This window comes from Helicoverpa zea, chromosome 1, assembly GCF_022581195.2.
Source record: "Helicoverpa zea isolate HzStark_Cry1AcR chromosome 1, ilHelZeax1.1, whole genome shotgun sequence".
In the NCBI taxonomy this organism is placed as follows: domain Eukaryota; kingdom Metazoa; phylum Arthropoda; class Insecta; order Lepidoptera; family Noctuidae; genus Helicoverpa; species Helicoverpa zea.
Genome location: NC_061452.1, coordinates 13,061,971 through 13,087,369, shown reverse-complemented (window position 1 = coordinate 13,087,369; position 25,399 = coordinate 13,061,971). Strand labels below are relative to the sequence as shown.

Here is a 25,399-nt window from a genome sequence, read left to right as displayed (position 1 = left end):
ACGTTCACGCAAATCATAACAAAATTTGACAAATTGACGATTTGTCCAATTGATTGCAATTCGGCTTTTAACAGTTAGGTTATAGTTATAGTTTACATGGTGCAACCCACCCTTATATGTTTTCAATTCGTTATTTATTTTTTGTATCATGAAATAAACATGTACCGTTAAATCTGTCGTTACATTTCTTTACGTAATTCATATCGGAAGCAAATGTCTTAAGTCATATCTCTTGGCAACTAGATCGGCCAGTCTAGATATATGTAGTGTTAGTTTCGCATCACTGACCGCAGTATAATATCCTTTCCCAACTAGGTCAGTTCTATTCCTAGTTATAATTCTTAGAGGTCAGATGACGTATAGATTGACGTTACCCCGTGGTTCCAATCTCTCGTAGTTTGAGACCCGCATTGTTGCAATAATCCCTCGTATTTATTTTGTTAATTAGCTCCTGAAACCGTCCTCGTCTTCTCGCCTTTGCAGTTCCTGAAGAGTCATTAGTGTTATAGAATGCGCGACATTTTAAACAGTCCAAAAAATCCTAACATATTAAAGTTCCAAGTTCAAATATTATTACATACAAACAAACGGACTAAAAGGTCTTCAGCAGCCTGTATTTCTGTGTTTATTAAATAGATTACGCCTTAATATTACACAATTGTCTTCCGAATAATACCTTAAATTCAAGGGTGGGACTAACAATTTCCTTCGATAACGTCTGTTGACTCAATGTCAACTATTGTTATCTGTTCAGGTAAAAGTTAAATAACCTTGTACCTGTTTGCAGGTTTTTTTAAACCTTCTTATTTGTTTTTTACACCTCTTTGATGTAGTTTGTTATTAGTCATTGAATCCTTCAAGGGGGACCTAAGATTATATATTTCTTTTTTCATGAACGATTTTTATGTTCGCTTATGTAACCTGAAGAAATTTGATAGTTATGAAGTGTAATTAAAAATTAATGACTTCGGTAACAAAGTTGTGACACCACTAAGACATTTGTGCCGCAATTTAGAAATAAAAGACTTAAAGATTGAAAAGTGGGACACCCAGTCATTAGGGTCAGACAGTCTAAGTATTAACTAATGGTAAAGCTACTAGATTATAATCCCCTATCTCACAGGAAACAAAGTCTTCTTTGCGGCAGCTAGTGAATTTAAAGTTGGATCGTATTTTAAGCCTATAATTTTCTATCATACAGAAACAAATCATTTTTAAAGGTCCGAAATAGGTTTGTTGGTCTGTAGCTGTTATTATACAGCTTCAAATATACAATTACTCTGAGACGTAACCAAGTCAGTATCATAGAGCATACCTTTTCTGTAGTGTGATCGACTGGTGGTGCTTCCAAAGATAAAGATACTTCGAGTGATACTAAATTGCGACGCGAAACATCTATAACCATATTTGTTTAGGTACTTATACCAAACGTACTTATACTGAAATGAATTGCAAATCGTCGTTAAGTTTGAATATAACTATACTGGTATTGTACGATTCTTGTACTTCAAAAGCCCATGCCAAATTCTTAGAAAAGCATCATACCCAAAAGTTACTGTTTCCAGAGCTCCTATTTATGTATGTAACTTTACGTATTAGTGGCTACCTATCCACGCCTGCGCTTTACGTAACTCTTGAATTTCGGACCAAGTGACAGCTCGGTTTAAGTTTGAACTTTTAGTGTAAAGTTAACCTTCATTTGTTTTTCTATAGAAGTAGAAAAATCAACATCTACAATTAAAACTCCTATTTACCCATTCCCAGATTTGTGCCCAATTAAACCCAATTTCTTCCCTTCAACTTGTATATAAATTAACTTGGTAGAACAATCCGTTATGTTGCATATGACAGCCTTGCTTAAGTACCTCTTTATCAATCACACTCGTAGCACACATATCATCATCATAATTGCCATTACTTGTATAAATGCCTTCAATTATCGTAATAGTCATAAGTGGTGCATTGATATGGCAACTAAAAGAATTATATGGTGCGGTAATTATAACCGTGGGTACATCATCCATTATTTATTACCCTATTAATTGTAGCGTTAATTTTATTACAGGATGTATTTGTTCTAAAACCTATTTAGTATAATTTTCCTTCCTTGGTAGACCTACTTTCCCTTTCATTATCAGGAAACTACTTTCAAAAATATTTTCCTCTATCGCAAGTACATACTGCTACTACGCACTGCACCTACCTATCTTAAGATTGTAAGATTTAAGGCAATGTAACCTTCTTTTAACGTCAACAATCACAATAAAATGTTTTGTGTAGATACACTTTCGCGTAAACGAATATATTCGCATAAGTTCGATTTGATCGCCCCAAAGTTAGCATTCAAACGAGAAGAGACTTCACAACAAGCAAATTTGCAATTCGATAAGAGCTATATTCCTCTGCACAATGTAAGAAAGTTTTAAAAGGGCTCCCTGAATTCTCGCTTCAATACAGAGCGCTTGAATCGGTCTACGGGGACTCCCGTTACTGTGTTAGGGTTCGTGCATATTTGCAGACATTGAGTGTGCCGAACATAGCTTAGTCGAGAAAATATAATTCTTTCATACACTTTCGTAGATGGACATAGGCATGGCATATCTAGTATCCATTCTTGCATTCTCTATTTTTTTTGTCTGTGCCGGCTTGTGTCAACAGGCAGTCATGTACTATCATTTTTTGATTGCTTTCTTTTCTACTAGTTTTTCTCTCGGCGTCTGTGCTTTCTGGGTACCAGTGATTGTTCTTATTTTGTGAAAATTTTTGTCTGCCAGTGTCTCCCATTTTACGGCTAGTAGATGTGACCTAAGCCTTAGATTCAACACGGTTCGTTCAAAGAATATGTCTTTCGGTTCGCTTTCCAATGGCTTGGTTATAAAACTTCTCGTTGATGTCCCTTGTGACCTTTGAATAGCGTTGATCCCGCGGTCAAATAAATTGTACGGTGTAGAAATCTGACTTGGGTTGTAACGATATCCCTGGTTTGTTTAGGCTCGTGTGAGAAAATTACACACAGTCATAAATATTTAATTTAAATATTTTTTGAAGAAAAATATAAACTTAGTTAAAACAATAAAAGTCTTGCTCAAAGCACCTTAACTGGTAGTTTATCTAGTTTTCCTTTACAAATGATAACATAAACTGCTAAGAAAGTTCTCAGAAACCAGCCATATGACAAATAACATCCAACATAATATTCAATTAGCACTTTGAATGCATCGTCGACAATATTCACGCGAATTTACGCGATCATATCAAGCTCAATTAAAACTAACTGTACGTAAATGCAGTTATCGTCACACGACGTCTTAACGACGCTCCTTGGAGATTAGCAATGCAAATTCACTTAAAACGATAGTTCACACGTTTTTATTTATCATCAAACATTGGCTTAGTAGCTTCATTGGCAATGTTTACTCATGTTTCTTGAACAAAAACTTCTGTTGTAGTATGTTAATGAATATTTTTAAAGGTCAAAGTTGCTGATTTACCTTTAGTAAATACAGCAATATCAAATGCATAAAAAAATATATACACTAGCTATGTCAAATTGAAAAAAGAGACCAATATTTCATTCATTCAAATATTACCAAAAATATGCTCCACATCAAAAATCAAACTTCAAACACAAAATATTTCACAAACAGTGTCAATATTTGTTTGAAACCAAAACTGCGCTTCACACGAGCGTTTTGTAACAGCCGACGGTGACGTTGCGTGATCGCTGCGCGTTTACAACGTTTGTGTAACGTTTTCCAGTGTCGCTTTTATTGTTATAGGGAAACACGCGAAATATGGCTTAGTGTTTTGTGTAGCTGTACCTAATATAGTTAGTGCGGTAGGAAGTTCAGGAGGAACGGATGTAGTTAGGGAAAAATAGTTTTAGTGATTCCGGGGTTTTTAATCCGCAATAACAAATAAACCAATATGTGTGATTTATATGAAACCACACTAACAAAATCAACTACAATGCTTGTGCATGTTCCTGGTTAATGCCGTAGGTAATGCAAGTTGATTTGTGCCGGATTGTTTAACACTTAAACGACGACTGGTGCGATACTTTTTTCGCCCTATTTTTCTGCCACCGTTCCCTAAGAATATATTCTTATGACAATGTAACCTACAAACTAAAAGATATCGTATAAAATGAGTAGAGGAAGTGAAGCTCACGAAAATATTAAAGATGCGATTGCCTTAGAACGAGGTGTACCATCCCAGGAGTATTCCTCGAATCACCCTAGAGGAACCGGTTATTGCCATAGAAAACAAGCATGGAACAAGCCATGATACTCCTATGTTTTATTTATTTAGTCCTGTTACGTTTGCTTTAACAAGCAATAATATGGACGAGGAAAGGATCATATATTTTCTTATTGGTGTAAATATTTACACACAATAGATTTGTTTTAGTGTTACAGAAGACCATCCTTTCTGAGGAAAGTCAAAAGAGAGCAAATGAAGAAGGTATCCATACGCTATAGGTAACATATTCCACCTTTAAGGAATTGGTCGACTTTATAACCTATAGGTACGCCACGTTTGATCATGTTCAGGATGGATGTCCGAAAACAATGTATCGATATAAAGAACGTAAAATTCCGCGAAACATTTCCTTGAGGCAAAACGATGTTAAACATAGATTAACAAAATAACTTTTGGAGTCATCTGACCTCTTCTACGACCACAATCGTGGACTAATCGACTTTGTCTTCACAAGCTGACCTTATACCAAGCTTAATGTAAGTACCAACGCGCGGTGACCTTGACTGGGGTCAGGTAATCCTCCATGAATTATTTATTTTTAGACACGCGTATTTATTGACCTTGAATGTTATCAGCATACAGAATCAAGTGAATTTTAGACTCAATTAACTTGAATGTTGCTGTTTTGGAATGAATGAGTCTACTTGGAATTTGGAATAACCTTTTGTTGTTCTGGGTATTCCTGAACCACCAAATTAGGGAAAAGGATTATTTGTTGTTCGATATTACTTTGTCTTTTCTTTATTTGTCCATGTTGGTTGGCGTTGATGCTGTCGTTGTTTCTTTTAAACCTAAATAACATAAAAGCCACTGGGTTTAGTTTACTGTAAAACTGTTTTCTATCAACATTAACGAGGACTTTATCACCATCGTTATTGGTGGTCTGATTGTATAGCTTTTTAAACATATGTGCCACCATATTTAATTCAATGTTTGTCAGGACTTTTTGAGCCTGAAACAAACCCAACCCATCAGACGTTTGAAAAAAACTTTTATTTATTAGGCAAAACAGTCAAAAGTTTTTCAATCCATCTTTATTTTATCACAATTCTTTACTTCTATAACATGAAATTCTAACAGAGCAATCTGTTTTAGACTAAAAACACCTGAGATCTTTGTAGATACCATTTCTCCATTAATAACAACAATGCTGGTTTAGCAGGTGATCAATCAAATTAGTGTTTGACAGAGCAGAAATATTACCTCAACTAACTTTGATGGTAAAGAAACTTGCTATTATTAATTTTGATTTAAGATGGCGTTTAGCAGATGTAGTAATTAACGTTATGGTTAAAGTAATTTATGTTTGAGCTGTCTTCGTGATTTGGTTTTGGCTATATAATTTTGTTCTCACATGATTTTGTAATATGGTTCTTCCAGTCCTAGTACCGTTAAATCTTGTTATCGACTTTAGACCAATTGTACAGATCAGGTAACCATGCTGTTGCCAATAATATGAAAAGCATATATTTGAAACACCCCGTATGCAAATATCTATTGAAGTAAAAATAAAAATAGTCAACCAGTCATTACCTAAACATGAATGACATAAGCGTTTCTCATACGGCTTCCTGTTTCTGTAAATAAGTATTAAGAACTAAGTCGTTCACACAGCTTAGATTCATAGAAAGCATTTGACGATGTAGGTCAGCGAGTATGAAATGTAAAGTGATTTGCACGGGGCCTTTGCGGTGAATACCAAGTTTAATTAATGGTACACCAGAATAAAATGCTTCTGCATACTCCTGGATTTATTGAGGAGAAAGGTATGAGAAAGCTTGAAAGGCTTCAGTCTAACAACAAAAAGAAAGACACAGACTCTAGTCTAGATTGCTAAGCTGATGAGAGATTCTTATCATTTGATTGCTCGATACGCTACTAGACTTGCCTTTAAACTGTACAAAATTACACGTGCGAGAATAATATACTGAGTAAATGAGACGCCATTTCAGTACATACGATACCTATCAACTCAAAAGCTTTAATAATTAATTGCTTTTTCTGAAGCACTCCGAACCTCCTCCAAATAATTTAAAGTCTTCAGTTCAAATTGATTTTGGGTCGAGAGCACCTTCGTTCACACTTACCTGGCTTCGAAATTTCTACATACTGGTTTGAGGGGTGACTTCGTTCGACAAATCTAGGTCAGACATTTAATAAGAGGTTTTCCCAAGTCCTTTGCACTAGCTTAAAGAACTTTGCTCGTCGACACAGCTTTAATTAATGTGGCACCAGAAAAAATGGAGCCCTAATTACTTCGCTCTCACCGAATTGGGAGGCGGGAAATGATGGATCTGAATTATTCAGTTGAACCTTTTAAACGGTATTAATGAGGTTATATTTAGCAAATATTTCATAATTTGCTGCCTGAATTCGTGCAATTAGCAAAATATGAAACGGTTGTTTAAACGGTGACAAGGTCATCAGTTTGTCAACTTCGAATATTAAAAGAAGCCATTGCAAATTAGTTTATTATATTTTTTTAACATTGTCAATGCCAGAGTCATAATTATGTAGATCTCAAAATCATCTGTAGTTTCGATATGTATGTATCATCTGTAGTTGCGACAGATACTCGCATGAACGTATATGCTATCGCATGGAGACAGAAATACACTCCGCTTTCCATTAACACAAGGATATGGAAACTGGATCTCAGTAGAACGGAAATGCAAACTCGACGCCTACACAGCACGACAATTTCTGATAGTTAATCATATCAATTTAAATGTAAACAACTTTGGCAATATGCACCGGCTTGGAAACCCCACTCGTTTTAATATTGATCTTAAGCTAGACTATTTGGCACAAGTGAAGGGGTACATAAACATGGTAATTTTGCATCGACAACGGTGAATGGTGTTGTATCAAAAAATAGAAACAGTTATATAAAGCTTCGTAATTTATCTGCTTTAGACATGCAGGTCTAAATATTTCTGCATAAAGACTGGCTCACTGAAAGTAAAATACCAGTTCAGCAGAGATTTCTGATACAATTACGATTGTCTTTTGCTGACGGGCCTAAGATTCGAGTTGTTGTTTGTATCTGTCTCGTAAATAAATCATAGTTTCCAAATAAATATCTAGGTATATTTAGCTGTCGTAGGTACACTGACTCCTGACGCACATACTACGTTCGCCGTACGACAAGGGTCGATACCACGCACGGCTGTCTCCAAACATTTTATATTTCTCTGCACGCTACACGGATCAATTGGTAGGAGACACGCGAACTCTCTATCTTACTATCGTTTGTTGTTACTCCAGTTTGACGTGAAAAGAGGGCAATATGTTTCGTGTTGAAGTACCGAAAGCTGTGCAAAAGTAACTTTCAATTTAGAAATTGTAATTAAAGCTATTTTGAAAGCATTGTATACTGCTTTTGGTTAAGTGGCATAGATTTCGCATCAAATATGATTTGAATATTTCATTTGCATTTGTTACAGTCTCTCTATTGCAAGATCTGTAATTGATATGCATCTTGCTCAAGCTAACATGTGAATTGGGCTTGTAGATACAAGAAGTTACTTGCAGTACAAATGCTGACTTGACACTACTTAATACATACTAGGTAATGCTTGCTTTAAAATGCTGAATCAATTGAGGCATTCTTAGAATCTAATCCCGATCATCTAATCCTCACAAGAATGGCTTCTTTCAATGACTCAGAGGAACTACAAAAGGAGGTGGTTCTTTCACATTACAAACTCCAGTCACGATTGAACACGAATGCGAAGTTTTAGCAAAAACCTGTCGATATAAAAACCTAATTTAGTCCTAACAGTAAAGTTCGTGACGTGCCCGCCAATCTTGCCAGTTGCATCACTGTGTGTCATCGCGGCACACCCGTGGGCGTTTGTGTAAACAAATCGTACCTTAGTTAGCATATTTTTTGCTGTATGGTAAAAGATACGAGCAAATGCAGATTTGGCTAAGGATAAAGGAAACAAGTGAAACAACTAAGATATTTATAATGAGATGTTGACCTGAAGTAAATCAAAAATATACAATAAAGTCCTATGACAGAAAAAAATGTATGTCAATCTTAGACATAAAAACAATGAAAACAAGCATTTTCATTCAAAAAACATTGAAAACAGTACTAACAGTACTTTTGTTACAATAGCCCTATTGTTTTAACAATTTGTGCTAACCGTAATAATTGTACCAAAATAAATGGCTATTCATAAAATCAGCATGGGCATATTGGCCATTTAAATAATACAGAGTGCCCAGTGTATCTTGACATACCGCGGCGTTACTTCAAATGCAAATGTCAACTGTGTCTAATTAAATATATTCAAATTTATTTCTTGTAGACTTGAGTTTATTGAAGTTTTTGCCGCATTCCAAGATATACTGTATGCGCCATTCGCTTATTACAGTTTACGACAGCAACATACTCATTAACAATCATGTCGAAAATAACCGACCATTATGTTTTAATACAATGGATGTTCTTGAAGCTGTCATAGACACCGCTCCCTGAACTGCTACAGAATAACTTCCTTCGCCAACATAAGGTTTCACACAAAATTAGCTCTGACAACCTGTAAGAGAAGCAAAATAGAGTTGAAAATCCTATAGCAAAATAGTCGATGGGTAAAATGAAAAGTTGGTTGTTCTCGTCAAGCCAGTTATTGTAGTTGTGCTGTCATGCGATAGCTGGTTGCAATAGGAGCAGTCGTGACCACACACTGTGGACTCGAACCTAACTGTAACAATGCTATTGCAGCATTTACGTTGATCAGAATGCTTGAGTTTCACATCAAGGTCATTGGGTCGAAGGCATGTGGATGAAGGGCTAAAGTAGATCACGGTATTGAGAATAACGTTGTAGCACACAACAAACTTCGACTTTCGAAATAATTGTTCCAAAGTGAAAGTAAAATTATACGGCATGTCTTCTAAATCCCACATGAATTTGCAAATACGAACGAATATTTTTTCAGAGACAATTTATCATACTTTCCGACGTTCAATACTTAATTCAAACAAAATCTATTTTGAGACAAAGCGAGGTACTCCATGAATAAAGAAACGGAACCGTTTATAGAAAATGCGATTACGTTAAATCTTTCTATTGTGGAAACCGGAACACCATTACGAGTTAGGAGCCTTTTGTGGGCAAAAAAGATGTAAAGGGCAAACTTATTCGACTGGAAATATCGAGCGCACTGTACTTAGGGTCAACTATTATTTGTCATGAAAGCGAATAATTTAATGTTAAAATTGAATAGCCTATCATCCTCCGAGCCTTTTTCCCAATCATGTTTTGGTCGGCTTCCAGTCTAACCGGATTCAGCTGAATACCAGTGCTTTACAAGAAGCGACTGCCTATCTGACCTCCTCAACCCAGTTACCCGGGCAACCCGATACCCCTTGGTTAGACTGGTGTCAGATTTACTGGCTTCTGACTACCCGTAACGACTGCCAAGGATGTTCAATGACAGCCGGGACCTACAGTTTAACGTGCCATCCGAAACACAGTCAATTGAATAGCCTATCATTGAATGATATAATTGGATCATATATCCCAAATATGCTATCATGTTGAAGTTAATTATTAATCATAATCAATCTATGCTTAAAATATATTAATAGTTACATTATTATTCCGTAATTATCGTCGTTATTTAACATCCAAACTGTCGCAAATGAATGTTTTTCAACGTCCGCAGTTAAAACTAGAATGTGGACTAACATCCTGCCCGGCCGTGTTTCCTGTCTATGTTATCCGTATCCTGTATGACTAGAACTTATCTAGATTCTATATTTTATCGTCTTGGATATCTAATTCGAGAATATTAAAAAATAACGAGTAAAAATACTCCTATTTCTGCTTGCAGTTATAAGTTAGCCAATGATGTCAATTGGTTTCAGACAATGTTATTTATTTATCTAAAAAAAATTGCAACGTCCTTGAAACTGAGAGATAATATTTTGATGTCTTCAGCAATTATGGTACAATTCTGAGGGAAATAAATAATTAACATGATACAACGTTTCTTGTGGCTACAGTGTGCAAGGGAGTAGAGTTCTAGGTAGTAGGACATGTCAAAACAAAACAATGAGTATTTTAACTTAACTCATAGACAAAAAATAATAATATTGCAAGGTTCTGGCCCAAAATTAAGGCAGTTTCAAACACTATAAAAAAACTTCGGTATTCGATGTGCAAATCCCAAATTAAGGGCACCTTCCTCAAATTTTATAAGTACGAACCGATCTCTTTATGCTAAAAAAACTTGGAGTAATCTTCGGAAGCGTTCATATAATATTCAAATATCTTTTAGGGCTCGTTGCTCTCATGAAAGAGGGATGAGGATTTGAAAGTTCCAATACTTGTGTAATCTTTTGAGAAAATATTCCTTTTCACTGCTAAGATCTGGGAGCTGGGAGACTCTTTATCTCTATGTACAAATGATTTATAAAAACATTCATTAAAGCTTGTGGTACATTATAGCAGCACCGCAACAGCACGGCTGCAGCACGGCGTCGCCTCGAATTAAGACTACGGCTAGCTGCCAGCGCGCCAACCACGCGCTGTCCGCTCGCCGTCGGCGCGCCGGTCGCGAGGTTGCTGTCACCGCAAACTCAATATTATTTTAAGACGATTATGATTGATGTTATGATTGAACATGACGCAATGACGTTGTTTCGCTGCCGGCTCGGAGTCGGCGCGCAATTAGCACGCCGTCGGCGCGCTGTACGCATGAGGTCCGCTCGCTTGCAGCACGCGGCCGGCGAGTCGAGTTGTGTGGAAGCGGCAAGCACGCTGACTGCTCGCCGTTGGCTTTTTCATATTGACATTACGAAATATATTATAATATACACGATTTAGGGATTGTTCACACCAAACGTATTGTCCGCCGCTGACTGTGAGTATACTCACTGTCTGCCCCAGTGTGAACGTCGACTCAATCTGCAGTACGTGTACTCACCAAGCCGACAATAGGCTATAGCGTACGATGCGCTACATGTGTGAACAAAAGAATAGGCTCTTGTAGGTTCACACTAGATGCGTACGCTGAGCGGCTGACTATTCTACACATAACAGGGCTCAGTATTTGAAGTTACTCGTAGTATTTTATAAACGATAAAACTAGCGTAATTTATTTTTTTCAAATCAGACGTTTTACTGATATTTCAATTAAATGATGCGCATTCAGATAGTTGCCATTTGCGAAGCTCTAGAGGAAGACGAAAATAATAAAAAGAAGAGATTGTGGGTACATCCCTTAAATTTGAAGAGATGTTTTCTTGGTCAATTTCATACTTTATATTTCGAATATAGACTTTATCCAAATAAGTTCAAGAAATATTTTCGTATGACAGTAAAACATTCGATGAGTTACTATCTTTAATACGTTTAAGTTTATATAAAAGGGACACTAATTATAATTATCGACGTGCTGAACCGAGGCACGGCGGTGCGTACGCGGCGGAGCGGCGCTATTCGGCAACTGCGTCCGCGTAGCCAATCCGCGTCCGCCGTGCATAGTCGCGTAGTAAAATAATCGGCCACTGAGAGTCAGCCACAATAGACGACGTAACAGCGTATAGTCGGTTCGGTGTGAACGACAATTTCAATATATATGGAAAAGCAATAAACTGCGTAACGCGCGCTCACAGTCAGCGGCCGACAATACGTTTGGTCTGAACGATGCCTTAATGCTCTAAATTGAACGACAACTTAAATGCTGGTGTGGAGCCGTGCTGTTGCGGTGCCGCTATAATGTGCCATAACCTTTTATTCTCCACAAATTATCTTGCCGCAAACAAATTAATGAAATTATATAATTGACTTGCATAAGTACTATGATTAATTTTTTATCTACCATTAATCGCGGCGCCATTAAAACGACGCCATACAATTTTAAAGTAATAATTTAAACCCAGACATTTTACTCGATATGGTTAGAAACAAAATACATTTAATCACACTACGTAATAACTCAGTTCAAATATAGCCTGCAATTGACTGTCCCAGTAGCAATAACTTACAAATTGGTCGAAGGTCGATACTTTCAGTTTTATGGCCCATTGAAAGTTTATCTTGAAGATTAACGTCTACAACTTGTCTGAAATAGTGTTGGCCGAAGCTAGAATTTGCGATAAGACATTAATGTATGGAATGTGTGTAACCTTCACTTGGGCGCCAGTTGGGTCAAACAGGCTGATCTTTTGTCTTAGAATCTTAGATAGATAGGGATTAATTACTTTATATCAAAAACAATACCCATGAGAAAGCTAAAATGTTACTTGTGAATATCGTTTTTTGAATAAACTATAGTCTTACACGGATTTTCATATTCCGCATATCCATGTCCAAGTCTACAACATCATCATCTGCCTTCGTAGTTTGCTAAGGCCTTTTGGCTATCACTTAGACATAAAACAATTAATGTGTCCAATTATCGTCAATGAATTTCCGTGAGCGTTTCTATGAAATCTGTGTACCTATATACATTGCATGTTTAAGGCTTACCCTAAGGGTAATGTGTTGATGACGTTGCTCGGAAACTCCGGTTTGTGCGTTTTTATTGGTCAATGAGTCATAGTGTTTGTGGTGTCTTATAGGTACGAATTGACGCAAGAAGGTGTTTGTGACGTCACGGGAAGCACAAGAGCACTGTAGGAATAGGTATAGTAAAGTGATTAAGGGATAAGGTGCTTCATAATGATACAAAAGGTACTTCAAAATCGTCATCGTAGGTTATTCCCTAACGATAATTAGGTACACTTGATCTAACAAAGAAATGGAAAATAACTTCCGATCTTCTATTGAAAATTGATGACGGAACCAGATAGACTTGAATGTTTTTCGACCTTGTAGGAAGGTAATTAATGGCTGCGATTTAAATGATGAGTAATCATTAGAGGTTACAATCATTCGATAAATGTTATAAGTGGATCTTTCTGTAAACGAACTGTTTTGGTTACAATTCAAAATCGTTGGTTATCATGTCCTGAAGTTAAATTATATATTGTAAACAACATTTTTAAAGCCTCATAAATGCAAATAAACGAAAAAGATAGAAAAGAACAGCTTCACAAAACATCCGCCACGACCGGGCGCGAATTCATTTAGATTTATTATCGCGCTTTGCAGACCTTGATGACATTTCTATTTTATCTTTTCCTTTGCAAAGAAAAAACATTACTTAATTATCAACGTGTTGTACCTAATTAATCTCGAAATTTCTACGAGGAATTCTCGCTAGGTTCCCGTGGGATAGTAAATAATTAAGTTTCTGACGGAGCTCCGGGTAGTTTAACTTTAAATGTACAGAAGTAATATCTTGATCAAACACCGGTGGAACACGACTGTTGGTCCCTAGCTTAATTTGTTGGTACTATAATGTTCTATAATTTTAGGCAGTAATTTTCGTCAGACAGCCCTTCATGTTAATGAGGAGTTCATAACTTATGGGGTAGGTAATGTTTTTGAAATTAATAATTCAATTAGACATGCGACATATGGTAACCGCTGAGCAAATGTTTTCTGAGGTTTGTGTGTTCTTACCTCCAAAGACTCGGGAGCCTCAACCATGTATACCACAGACTTTTCCCAGTATTTGGTAGGTACCAATATTATTGACGCATACTTCAACCATTCCGTGATTATGGCAACAGTTTTTTTCCTGTCAAAATATGAAAATTGTCTAGCGATTTTGAAAGCTGAGCAAAAATCTGAATGTCAACTAACATTTCAAGTCCAATTTAACTTCAACTTCACGACTCAAGCCAAATCCACGTTTTAAATCTACAATTTGGCACGTACAGTTTTGTGAAAGGCCAGGAATCCAGTAGCTTCTGTTTGTATCTTGAATCAAAACAATTAGGGTCTAAACTAACATATAACAAGTAGGAAATCTCTAAATACGTGATATCAGCAAAATGACTCATAGGTAGCTCTGATTCACTACTCTCCGTCGAGATTAATTTCACAGAGGTCCAGTCAAATATGACGTCATTTGTTTATATGATTTAAACATAACATTGCATCTTGAGTATTGAAACAGCAGGATAATGAGTTTTCCATCTTGCACAGTCAACGACACAAGTGTTTGATGATCGTTTCTAAATATATCAGCCAATTGCGGTCCACCGCTGAAAGTAGGATTTCAATGGACAATGGATTCTATAAGGTTCATCTAAACTAAAAACTTTTTTACAAAAAAATTAAACCGACTTCCCAAAACACTAAAAAGCAAAAAAAAACTATTTTTAGGTGCATCGGCCTAGAATTCGGTGTCTAATGGATGTTACTAAGTTAATTTTGCCACCGACTTCTAGGCCGATGCACCTAAAAATAGTTTTTTTTTGCTTTTTAGTGTTTTGGGAAGTCGGTTTAATTTTTTTGTAAAAAAGTTTTTTATTTAAAGCTTTTCAGTGATACGTATAGTTGTCACTATCCATACAAGTGGGAAGTTCTCATCAATACAAAGAATATAAGTTCAAATACGAGGTATTTTACATATTCAGTTGTCGAGTTCCCTCGACTTTCTCTGGTCTCCATCATCAGGTCAGCTTCAAACCTTCACTGTTGCAAAGGTCTTGTCCATACAAATAATTTAAGCCCAAACACGAGGTAGTTTACATATTCAGTTGTCGAGTTCCCTCGACCCTCTCTGGTTTCCATCATCAGATCAGCTCCAAATCTTCACTGTTGAATAGTGCTTTTAGGCGTACACCTGAGTATCAAGTTTTTACCCTATGTATGCCTACAACTTTCGAAGGTTGCCCTCGATTTCTCAGGGTTTCCATCATCAGATCCTGACCTGATGACTATGGGACCAACTGGCAGCTATTCCGAGTCGAACAAAAAAAGAATCACGTAAATCGGTCCATAAACCTCGGAGTAATCGATGTACATACATAGAAAAAAAAAAAAAAAACATACCGGCCGAATTGATAACCTCCTCCTTTTTGGGAAGTCGGTTAAAAAGAGCGAATCTTTATTCTCTTAGTGAAGATACTTTATTTTTGCTATTATTTCTTTTGGATGAACATAGCGAAAGATCCCTCCAGCTAGATTGAACGATGACCTTTATATAATGGCCGGCACAGACTGGATAAGAAAGGTAAAGCGGCTATTGAACTCCTATAGGCTTTAGGCTGTATTCATTGTTTTACTATCTTACATTTTATGAACGTAAAAATCGAATTCGGGCCTACTTTATTATTTTTTATTAACGTACAATTTTTCCTCAAAGATTAACCTATTTTATTACCTGTACTTTCAAGGATTTATTGAAATTCTTTTGTTCTCCGTTAGCCGATTACGGAAGGGTTTCTATTAATGACATGTGCGTGCCATAGGTAGATGGTTAAAAACTTTGTAGTACACAAACCTTTTTGAAGGACTTAGGCGAATATGGTCAGTGTATGTTTTGTAATATCAGACAAGGTTTTTCTTTGTTCGTTGCCTTTTTGGTTGAGCGTGCACCAAATACCTGTATTTAGAGATGATCTGAGGCAAAATGTTGTTTTGGAACTTAAGTTCCTACTCTTATTTTTTATGATTGGTTTAACTCAACCGAACATAATTATTCCAAAATATGTTTTGAATCCCTGGTCCATATTGGAATAAGAAGTAAAAAGATATTTTTGACTGCTAAGGTGAAGTTACGGTTCCTTAAATTCGGATATCCCTAATAGTGCAATCTCTTCAATTCCCAGCTACCTTTTAGTATTAGCGACAATACATTAAAATAACTAACTTAAAACCATTATGACACCTAATAAAGAAACACACTGCGTCCTTAACCCAGCAGACAATTGACAGTTGCGTTAAACAAATACTGGACGAACTTCAACAAGTTCAAATATTTACTGTAGGTACACCCACACTATGACGTAAGTATTACACTGACAATACTTACTGGCTTTATTTGAAGCCTTCGTATAATACTTATAAAACGTTTATTGCTCTATGAGACCTCCTGAGTTTTCCTTAATCAGTAGGTGCCTATGTTCAGAAGATAATGAAGAGCCGCCATTAATTATGGTTCGTAAAGTCAGTCAAAATGCTAAGCCAAAGTCATTCCTCAATTCTGGGTACCTATTTCATTCTCGAGCTGCTTCCATCTACGAAGATATTTAAAACACATTAACGTTAATATCATCACCCTAGCGATTCTTGAATTATATTTCTTTGAGTTGAAGAAATGCAACTTTTATGTAGCAGTACCGATTTTAAATGTAAAAGTCGCAAAGGTAGGTAATTTTGACATTGAAGCAGTATATAAATTTTGTTTATGAGATACTGATCAATGAGTGGGAGAATGCCTAACGTAAATGACGAATTACATTGCAAGTTGATTTAATATGAGATCACAGTGACCACAGTCGTGAATCATAGAGCGTGTTAGAAAACGGAAGTATTTTAGATTCGTGATAAATTAATAATGCCGAAGGATAACCAAAAATCCCCACAAAAACAATATTATAAGAAGAGGAACCATTAAAGGAAGGGACTAAACGTATAGAAGCTGTAACTATCAATGTACGTCAGAAATAAGAAGACAAAGCTGATTAATAATAACATAATAAAAATCAATTTGTGAAAGAGCAAACTTCAAACCCAGTACAAATGACTTCGAACCTAATCTTCTCCAGTCCCCAGAGAAAGTGATGGAGTATCCTCATACATTTCATCGTATACACACAGTATGGGTAAACATTTCCCGTTTGCTTAGGGTCCTGAGAAACTCGTCTGCCTTGAACGTGGAACAACGGTGTTTGAGAACCAATCCCTGTTTCTTTGTGTAACGGAGATGCTTGAAACTGAGCAGAGCTGTAATATCCGAAGGCATAAATATTTTTGAGGGACAAGAATATCATTTACCATTGAAGATTTTCTTGCCGCAAAAACTGCAACAACGGGTGTCAATGACAATATTGAAAATAAACCTGAATAAAATGAGCTTAATTCATCCCTGCTCCCTAAGCGCGACACACAAGTTGAAACTCAAACCAACGCTGATTTTTAAAACGCATATTTTCTTTTAAAACTGTAGTTATTTTTCAGCGCAGTAGACCTTCTAGTTCTTTCTATAAGGTTACATTGTATCCTAGGTATTGCACACACAACTTGGCAGTTGTTTAGTTGGTAAGTATTGAGCTTTGTATTGTGAGATCGACCGCAAGCCTCCAGAGAATAGCTCAGATTTACGTCGTTAAATCTTTTTCTTTTTGCTCTCATTTTTTGTCTGGAACGCTTTGTTCGTCCGATATTCTTGCTAGTTAAAGCAACAAAGCAATATGAATATACCTTTTGTGGATGAAAATAACTCATTTGGACACTTAGTGATTACTGAAATTGACAAAATTTGAAAAGACTGCTGTAAATCTGGGGCCCGATTCTCCTAAGTTAATAATGTCAAAATTGAATAGAAATCGAATCGCAATATGATCGCAATAGTAGTTTTAACCATATCGGGCATTCTGCTACTAATATAAGACCAATCGCATTCCAACGATATTCGATTGGTTTGCGATTGGTCTGCTGTTTTGGTGATTTTGGTCTAAACGTTAGTTTGTTCTACAATCATATTGCAATCGTAAATCATTTGCAGACAAAATGATTCATTATTGAATGACAGAAAAGGATAAAAACGTTTATTTCAAAGAAAAAATAGCGGAATGCCACATACGCTTCAATCGTAATCGAGTCGTGATTGGATCGCAGTCGAATGTGAATCGAATGCCGCTTAAGTAAAATTAGGAGAATCGGGCCCCTGTTGTAATACAACTTTGTTCTCATATTTCAGTATTTATTTACTCATAAAGTTATAAATGTGTTTGTTATTCGCTAGTGAAGTTTGCAAAGATGGTCAATTTGTAAAGAAATCCGACGTCACTTAATATGTTACTATGATGGCCACTTTTTGTTTTCCTCGTGTGGCAAATTACCGACCTATGTAACGCAGATGGAATTTTAATTACGGTATTGAATTGCCTTACGTTGAAAATACGAACAGTTCACATCGAAAAAAACAATATATTATATTGTTGTCCTGTTATTGATCACAGCTTTATCAGATTTTGGAAACTGACTTCCCATATCGTAAGTACCATGCTAACAACAGTAAGAAAACCATCCAAACCTCTTTACTAATCCATAGTCTACCTATACATAAATGTTTCATGAGGCTGCAATAACATCGGCAAGACTATCAAACCAAAGTCTAACAATAGATCTACATATACTGCTTCTTCGCTGAAGTCATTCACGTTCTATTTAAAAGGAATACGTCTCCCATAATGGTGTTTATTATCTTGCGTCATTCTAAAAAACTGCAACCATACCAACGTCATTTTCATTTTCGCAATCCAATTGCAAATATTATAACAAGATTGTAAAAAAACGCAACCGTATCCCCTAAACACCAAAGCCACAATTGAAATCGATTTGAAATCAGATTTTCAAATCTGCCACGACTAATTTGTTTAGGAGTTTCTTCATCAAATTATTTTGTTTCCTTTTGTCTGTTACTGCTGTCGTTTATAATTTGTGTGAAGTCTCCGATTCTCGATCAAGGACAGGGCATCGATATTCAATGAAGGATGACGTGATCTAGTAACATTTCGTTGGAAATGCTCGGCAAGTCGTTGTGGCCTAGTGGGTAAAACCGACCTCTCATGTAAGACTGTGTGGGTCCGATTCCAGGTAAGGCAAGAACCAATGCAACTTTACTAAGTTTGTATATCTTGGACACCAATGGCTTATTAAATGTTGAAGGAAAACATCTCGAGGAAACGTTTACTATGAGGTCTGAAATCGCCAACCCGCATTGAGCAAGTGTGGTGATTAACGCTCAATCCTTCTCCGTGTGAGAGGAAGCCTGTGCCCAGCAGTGGGACTATAAAAAGGCTGATGATGATGAAAGGCTCGGCTTTCGTATAAGAAAATCGTAGCTGTTTTGTTTAGAACTAGCAAGTTTCTGGTATATGAAGCCGTACCACGTTTCACCCAAATCCGTTTTGTCGGTTTTGCGTTTTGAAATATTATCGCATGTGAAGGTTTTCATGTTTGTAACTCACGTGAAACAGTGAGACTTGTTTTTCGTGTTGTTTCTGGTCGAAATATTTTGTGAGCGCTACCTTAGCTACCTTATGTTTTGTAGGTTTCTGTCTTCTTTGTGTATTTACTGTTGAATCTCAGCCTATAAATTAATAACTACATATGCCATTACCTAATGGACAATAATATTTTATGCTAGGTATTTCAAAACTATAAAACGTCAGTTTTATGATGAATAGTTTTCATTCCATTATTTAATTACTAATTCACATAATAAAGATTTGACACCATTAAAATGACGAACAGTCACGAACCTATTAACCTTCGTTTTTCACATAACAGTTGATTAAGTTATTTATGAAATTATTCATTAAAGCCAGCACATTATTTAAATAAACACCTACACAAGGTTTTCATAAGGTCGTTGACCTTTTGTAAGTACTGTTGGCAGAAATTGTGAACCTTTTCCTGACTTACAAGATTGATTTGTAAGGTCGGCTTATTGGAAGTAAAAATTAATCAGATCTTCTTTCGTTTATAAGATAAAGCAACTGACGGTACATCAATATTTTACTTGTACTTCATAATTATATGGGCTACTTAGTTTTCGGTGTACCTCATTAAAAGTTTATTTCTTCTTAGTACCGCTGGCAAAATATTCTACATTAAAAAACATTACAAAATTCTTCAAAAAAGATACACTAACTAGATCAAATTCTGAATTACATTGCTAGTTTTCATTTAAACAAATCGTTTGTAATATTAAACCAACGATTGTAATCTAAGTATCGCGTGCAACACTTGTACCATCTCAACACTAAAGAAACAGATGTTAAATTAGTTAACAATTAACATATTAATGAACCTCGTTCTTTGTTCTAGGTGTGAACATCTCCGATACAGGCGTATGATCGTGCGGTGAGCGATCTCGGCCGATCGTAGTCGGTAAGTATTTATATTTTTTACTCATCATTGATGCAATTTTTATGAAACCAATGTCGTCATCATCATGCTATTTTATTGTTATAAGTCAATCTGTAAGACGACTACAATTGAATTTAGAATCAACTCTTGATAATAGGTTGAAACTGCCAAACCAAACTATGGTAAGATTCCGGTTTTAGGTCCGTATTACAGAAGGCTACTCAAGTCCAGTTTGATCATGAATCACCTGATCATAGTTTAAATATAGAATCTGTACTTGAGGGTTGTTCTTATTTCAGAACAATACTTAAACTGCACTCAGCTGAATCGAGATTCAAATCGCGCCTCAAGCAGAGAATATGGCTTGTCTATGCATCAGCCTGTTTTCGTTTACATTATATTTTTTACGTCAACTCTGTTTCAACTTACGCAAAATAAGACTTTAGTTTAACATCTAATTAATAATAAAATCATGATTTAGAGAAAACATAGGGTTTTCAATTGTAGGTTTTATTTAAAAATGCTATATTTACGCCTTGAAAATGTGTTGAAGGAAATAGCAATCAGCTGTAATATCTAAAATTACAAATACAAGCGTGTTCGTAGAACGGAATGTTTCCCGAGTGTATCGTATCTGTGGTGGTGGAGATCGACAGACACTTGCTTGACACTTCTGTTACAATTTTATCAAAATGACTTCAAGAAAGAAGAATTTTAGTTTAATTGAAAGAAATTTACTTATAGAAATATTAAAAAAATTTAAAGATGTAGTGGAGAGCAAAAAAACTGATAATATAAGCACAGCAAAGAAGAAGGCTGCTTAGGCGCGTATTGCGGAGATGTTTAATGCGTCGACTATTATAAATGAGTCGGTAAGTATTTGTATATTTATTTATATTTGCCATTGTTTTCTTCTATCCTATATTGATTATTTGAAATTTACATTATTTGAATGTTACAGGCATCAGGGGAACAATTAAGGCGCCTTTGGCAAAATTTGAAGACCCGTCAAAGAGATGCCCTCACAAGAGAGCGCCAACATAGAATGGCCACTGGCGGCGGTAGTTCCTGCCCTGATGCTGACATCAACCCTGACATAGCCGAGATATCTCCTGCTCTCTTCGTAGAAATACAAGATACTTTAGACTCGGACCATATCGGTAGGTGACCAGTGCCAATGTCTTTCTTGCTATGTCCTTACTGCATGTATCATGAGTTACTAGCTCATTCATTATTTATTAATATTTACATCAATCAAAATGAGACTAGAATATAAGTAAAAGATTTTTGTTTTAATTTCAGACTTGCAAACTGTTCAGCATGTGGACAGTTTAATAGAAAGTACCTTATCCCATGCTGTTGATTCTCCAACAGGGGAATCACAAAATCTGGAAAATCTGACCACACAACCAAACACCATCCCACATAGCAGCATTCAATCTGTAGAATCAGAACTATCCACAAACGAAAAAAAACTTCGTGTGCAAATTTTAAAAGCAGAACATTTAAACAGGGAAAAGAGAGCAGCCGAACTTCACGAGTTACAAGTTAAATTCATCCAGGAAAAACATAAATTAGAAATAGACATTTTAAAACAGCAATTAAGGGAAGCAGAAGCTAAAGCCGAGTTAGCAAAACAAAATCATCGCTAATAATAAATAATATGTATTTCTATGGAAGAGAGATGTCTGCAGACGAGCCTAGAGCAACTTTTATTTCTTGTGTTTATTTTATTGTTGATTATAATTGTTATTATCTCAGTAGTTTTATAGAGCAACTTTTATTTTTTGTGTTTATTTTATTGTTGATTATAATTGTTATTATCTCAGTAGTTTTATAGAGCAACTTTTATTTTTTGTGTTTATTTTATTGTTGATTATAATTGTTATTATCTCAGTAGTTTTATAGAGCAACTTTTATTTTTTGTGTTTATTTTATTGTTGATTATAATTGTTATTATCTCAGTAGTTTTATAGAACAACTTTTATTTTTTGTGTTTATTTTATTGTTGATTATAATTGTTATTATCTCAGTAGTTTTATAGAGCAACTTTTATTTCTTGTGTTTATTTTATTGTTGATTATAATTGTTATTATCTCACTAGTTTTATAGTAAAGTGTAATTTTGTTATTAGTGCCTCTTTATTGTTAGTTGTAAGTTTTGTTATTTTAGATAATTGTTGCTTAGCATATAAGATGTTTTGTGAAATAAGATAAATAATTAATAAAAAAAGATGATTATTTTTACATAGTCTTTTATTGAAAGAAAAACAAGTGTATTTAATCAGACATAATTATTTATAATTGTGTTTCTGAATGCGAAACCATCAGTAGTCCCTGGACTGTCCGATTCATTGTTTGTCTCTTCCTCAATGCCCTCATTCTCTTCTTCATATGAAGGCATCATGTCATTTGTCACCAATGAAATGTTAAACAGTACAGCACATGCAACAATAATGTTGGAAACTGTGATGAGTTTGTTGCCCAACCCTCTACTTAGGCATGGAAATCTCCGTTTCCATCTCCCAAATGTTCTCTCCACCACATTTCTTGTTTTAATGTGGACTTTGTTGTATGTTTGTTCTGCATGGGTTGTCGGTGTGCCTACTGGTGTCAAAAGAAATCTTAAGCATGGGTAGCCACTGTCTCCAATGAGATAGCCAGTGTGTTGTTGCTGCATGTATTTGGTGCGCAACAAACACATTTGGAAAATTCTGCTATCGTGTGTACTGCCAGCCCATCGTGCCACAATGTCCATAAAATTTCCAAATGGTCCAACAACTGCCTGAAATTAAAATAAGACAGTAAATTAATGTTTTTGGGGTACATACCAATTTTAAAGGAAAATAGTATTTCAAATATTATTTTGCTGACCTGGACATTTATAGAAAAGTAAGACTTTCTGTTTCTGAAGGCTTCGTGGTGTTCCACACCTGGAGTATTCACAATTTTAACGTGTGTGCAATCGATTGCACCATCCACATTTCTTAGGCCTGGGTATTCTTGATACCGGCCCAGCTGCGCAAACTGCGCTCTGTGTGACACCATGTCTTGTGGATATTTAATATATTGTCTTTGTCGTAGAGCAATCAATCTCGACACATTTGCAACAATATTTGAAGCGGCTGGTTGAGATACGCATAACAAATCTCCACAAACTATCTGCAAAGATAAGAAAATATTTTGCATGAGTAAACCTACCTACTATGATTAAGCTTGCTGAATAAATAATATATTTTTAATTTATAATAAATTTATTTTTTAGGTATAATGTATTTTTTCTTATTTTAATGTGAGTGAGTAGACAAAAACTTACTTGAAAGGACGCTGTGGCATAAAACCGCAAACACACAAGAATTTGTAACTCCGGGGCTATGGGATGACCACGGTTGCACAACTTTCTCAGATCTTGGTCAATTAAGGGTAGAATTACCGATTTTACCACATCTTGTGAAAACCTATACCTTTTCTTGAAGTTCTCACAATGATATGGGTCCTGTACATCTCTGAGGTATCTGAGCGGAACGCTGAAGTTCAACCTTCTGTTTGAATCGTCGACAGGAAATAGATTATCATAATAATCTATTTCTTCAAAAATATCCATTTTTGTTAGTATTTTAATATTAAATTCCACAACAAATTGTTTGCAAAACTGACAACTGACAAGCAAAGCAAATCTCTACTCAAGCGCGGTGTCGAGCACGCTTGCGTGATTATAGTTCAAATCTCTACTTAAACTGTAATCTACAACTGAGTAACGATCTACCCTCGGCTGAACTATGATCACCGAATCTATGCTTGAGCAGCGTTCTAAAATAAAATCTCAACTCAAATCTAGTTTTAAACAGAGATCAGGACTTGAGTAGCCTTCTGTAATACGGACCTTAGTGCTTACACGAATCAACCACACTCCATCAAATATGATCCCAATGTCATATTAAAGGCAAACAAAATACATGTCCTCAATGTACCTAAGTCCTAGTTGTTCTACAAACCCTTGTCAGTCAAGTTTAATATACTAGAAATGAATAGAATTGTCCAGAAACTTTCTAGATACTACATCCCATTAAAACATGTGACAATCGCCTACCTAACATATCCTACGATGACAGGTCTAAATACCCATATCACCTGCAAATAGGCTTTGGGAGTCCCAATTCCCAAGGAGAATTTATTTTAATATCTACAGAATATCTCGCTGGAATGTTATTCAATATTCTGTGGACTCTAGAATGTTGAATCTATTCCTTTGTGCATATAGTATGCAAAATAACTGCCCATAAATCCCCAAATATGTTGCAAGTTACAAAATAATTTACAATGCATTTCTTATTGTTTGCTGCGACTAAAAGCACACATCGCAAAATTCCAGTGTTTCCACATATTCCAGTAATAGTTCGTTGCCATAGCGACTTGGAATTGTTCCAGAAATTGTGATTTAATTCGGTTCATCAGCTGAGATTAATACGTTTCTGACACGCCTATAATCGTTTATGATATAATATTTCTCTGGAACTCCTCGGAAAATCGTGAAATATACGACTGGCGATATTTAACTATTCTAGCTAACTTGTAGCAATGTACCATAAATAAATGACATGTATTATTATACTTTGTCTTAAAACTGTCCAAACCACAAAGACCATCCAATTCACATAGCACGCTGAATTTCGGTCTAATTGGATTTGATGGTCTCTATGAAAATTTGCCCTACATATTGTTGACAGTAGAAATTGAAGGAGGCATTAAAGCTGCTACAAAACTAATTACTAGTCTAATCCAGTTACTGGGACGTTGGAAAATACCAGGGTTAATTACGATAGTACTCGGGAGAGACCGATCTCATTTGATGGACGCTCCACGCAATGACATAAGAGCTAGGAGGATTATCGATCTACCCTCCAGTATCTTATAATTGCGGTGATGTAATCCTTACGTCAGTAATGGAGGGTGTTAATACATTTGCCGAACATTTTGGGGATTAGGTGCTGTACCTTTTCTCATTTGCACCCTCTTCAATAAAGGTAAAGAGTCTTTACCTTTTGCTCTAGGGTGAAGACTTAATACTGATTTGTGTGTGATGCTTACAGAGAAAAGTGGATTATAGGACCAGTCTTGTTAATGTCCGTAAGTAAATGTAAGTTTATTATTACCGTGCTACAACACTATTTAATATTCA

The 25,399-nt window shown here is 35.8% G+C and overlaps 3 protein-coding genes across 4 annotated transcripts in view; 2 read left to right on the top strand and 1 right to left on the bottom strand.

Moving 5' to 3' along the window:
• Positions 1-25,399, top strand: part of LOC124632900 — a 113,854-nt gene that overhangs the window by 56,485 nt on the left and 31,970 nt on the right. For both annotated transcript variants that reach the window (XM_047168022.1, XM_047167947.1), the window contains one exon: positions 20,180-20,242. The gene's annotated coding sequence lies outside the window, so the exon portion shown is untranslated. The remainder of the gene's footprint in view (positions 1-20,179; positions 20,243-25,399) is intronic.
• On the top strand, positions 20,849-22,063 carry LOC124633020. Its single transcript, XM_047168141.1, has 3 exons — positions 20,849-21,093; positions 21,183-21,381; positions 21,524-22,063. Exons 1-3 carry the CDS (start codon positions 21,061-21,063, stop codon positions 21,871-21,873), a joined length of 582 nt encoding a protein of 193 aa, XP_047024097.1. The 5' UTR covers positions 20,849-21,060; the 3' UTR covers positions 21,874-22,063.
• On the bottom strand, positions 22,459-24,104 carry LOC124632827 (putative nuclease HARBI1). Its single transcript, XM_047167839.1, has 3 exons — positions 23,537-24,104; positions 23,095-23,382; positions 22,459-23,005 (listed from the first exon to the last, which is right to left on the bottom strand). Exons 1-3 carry the CDS (start codon positions 23,822-23,824, stop codon positions 22,505-22,507), a joined length of 1,077 nt encoding a protein of 358 aa, XP_047023795.1. The 5' UTR covers positions 23,825-24,104; the 3' UTR covers positions 22,459-22,504.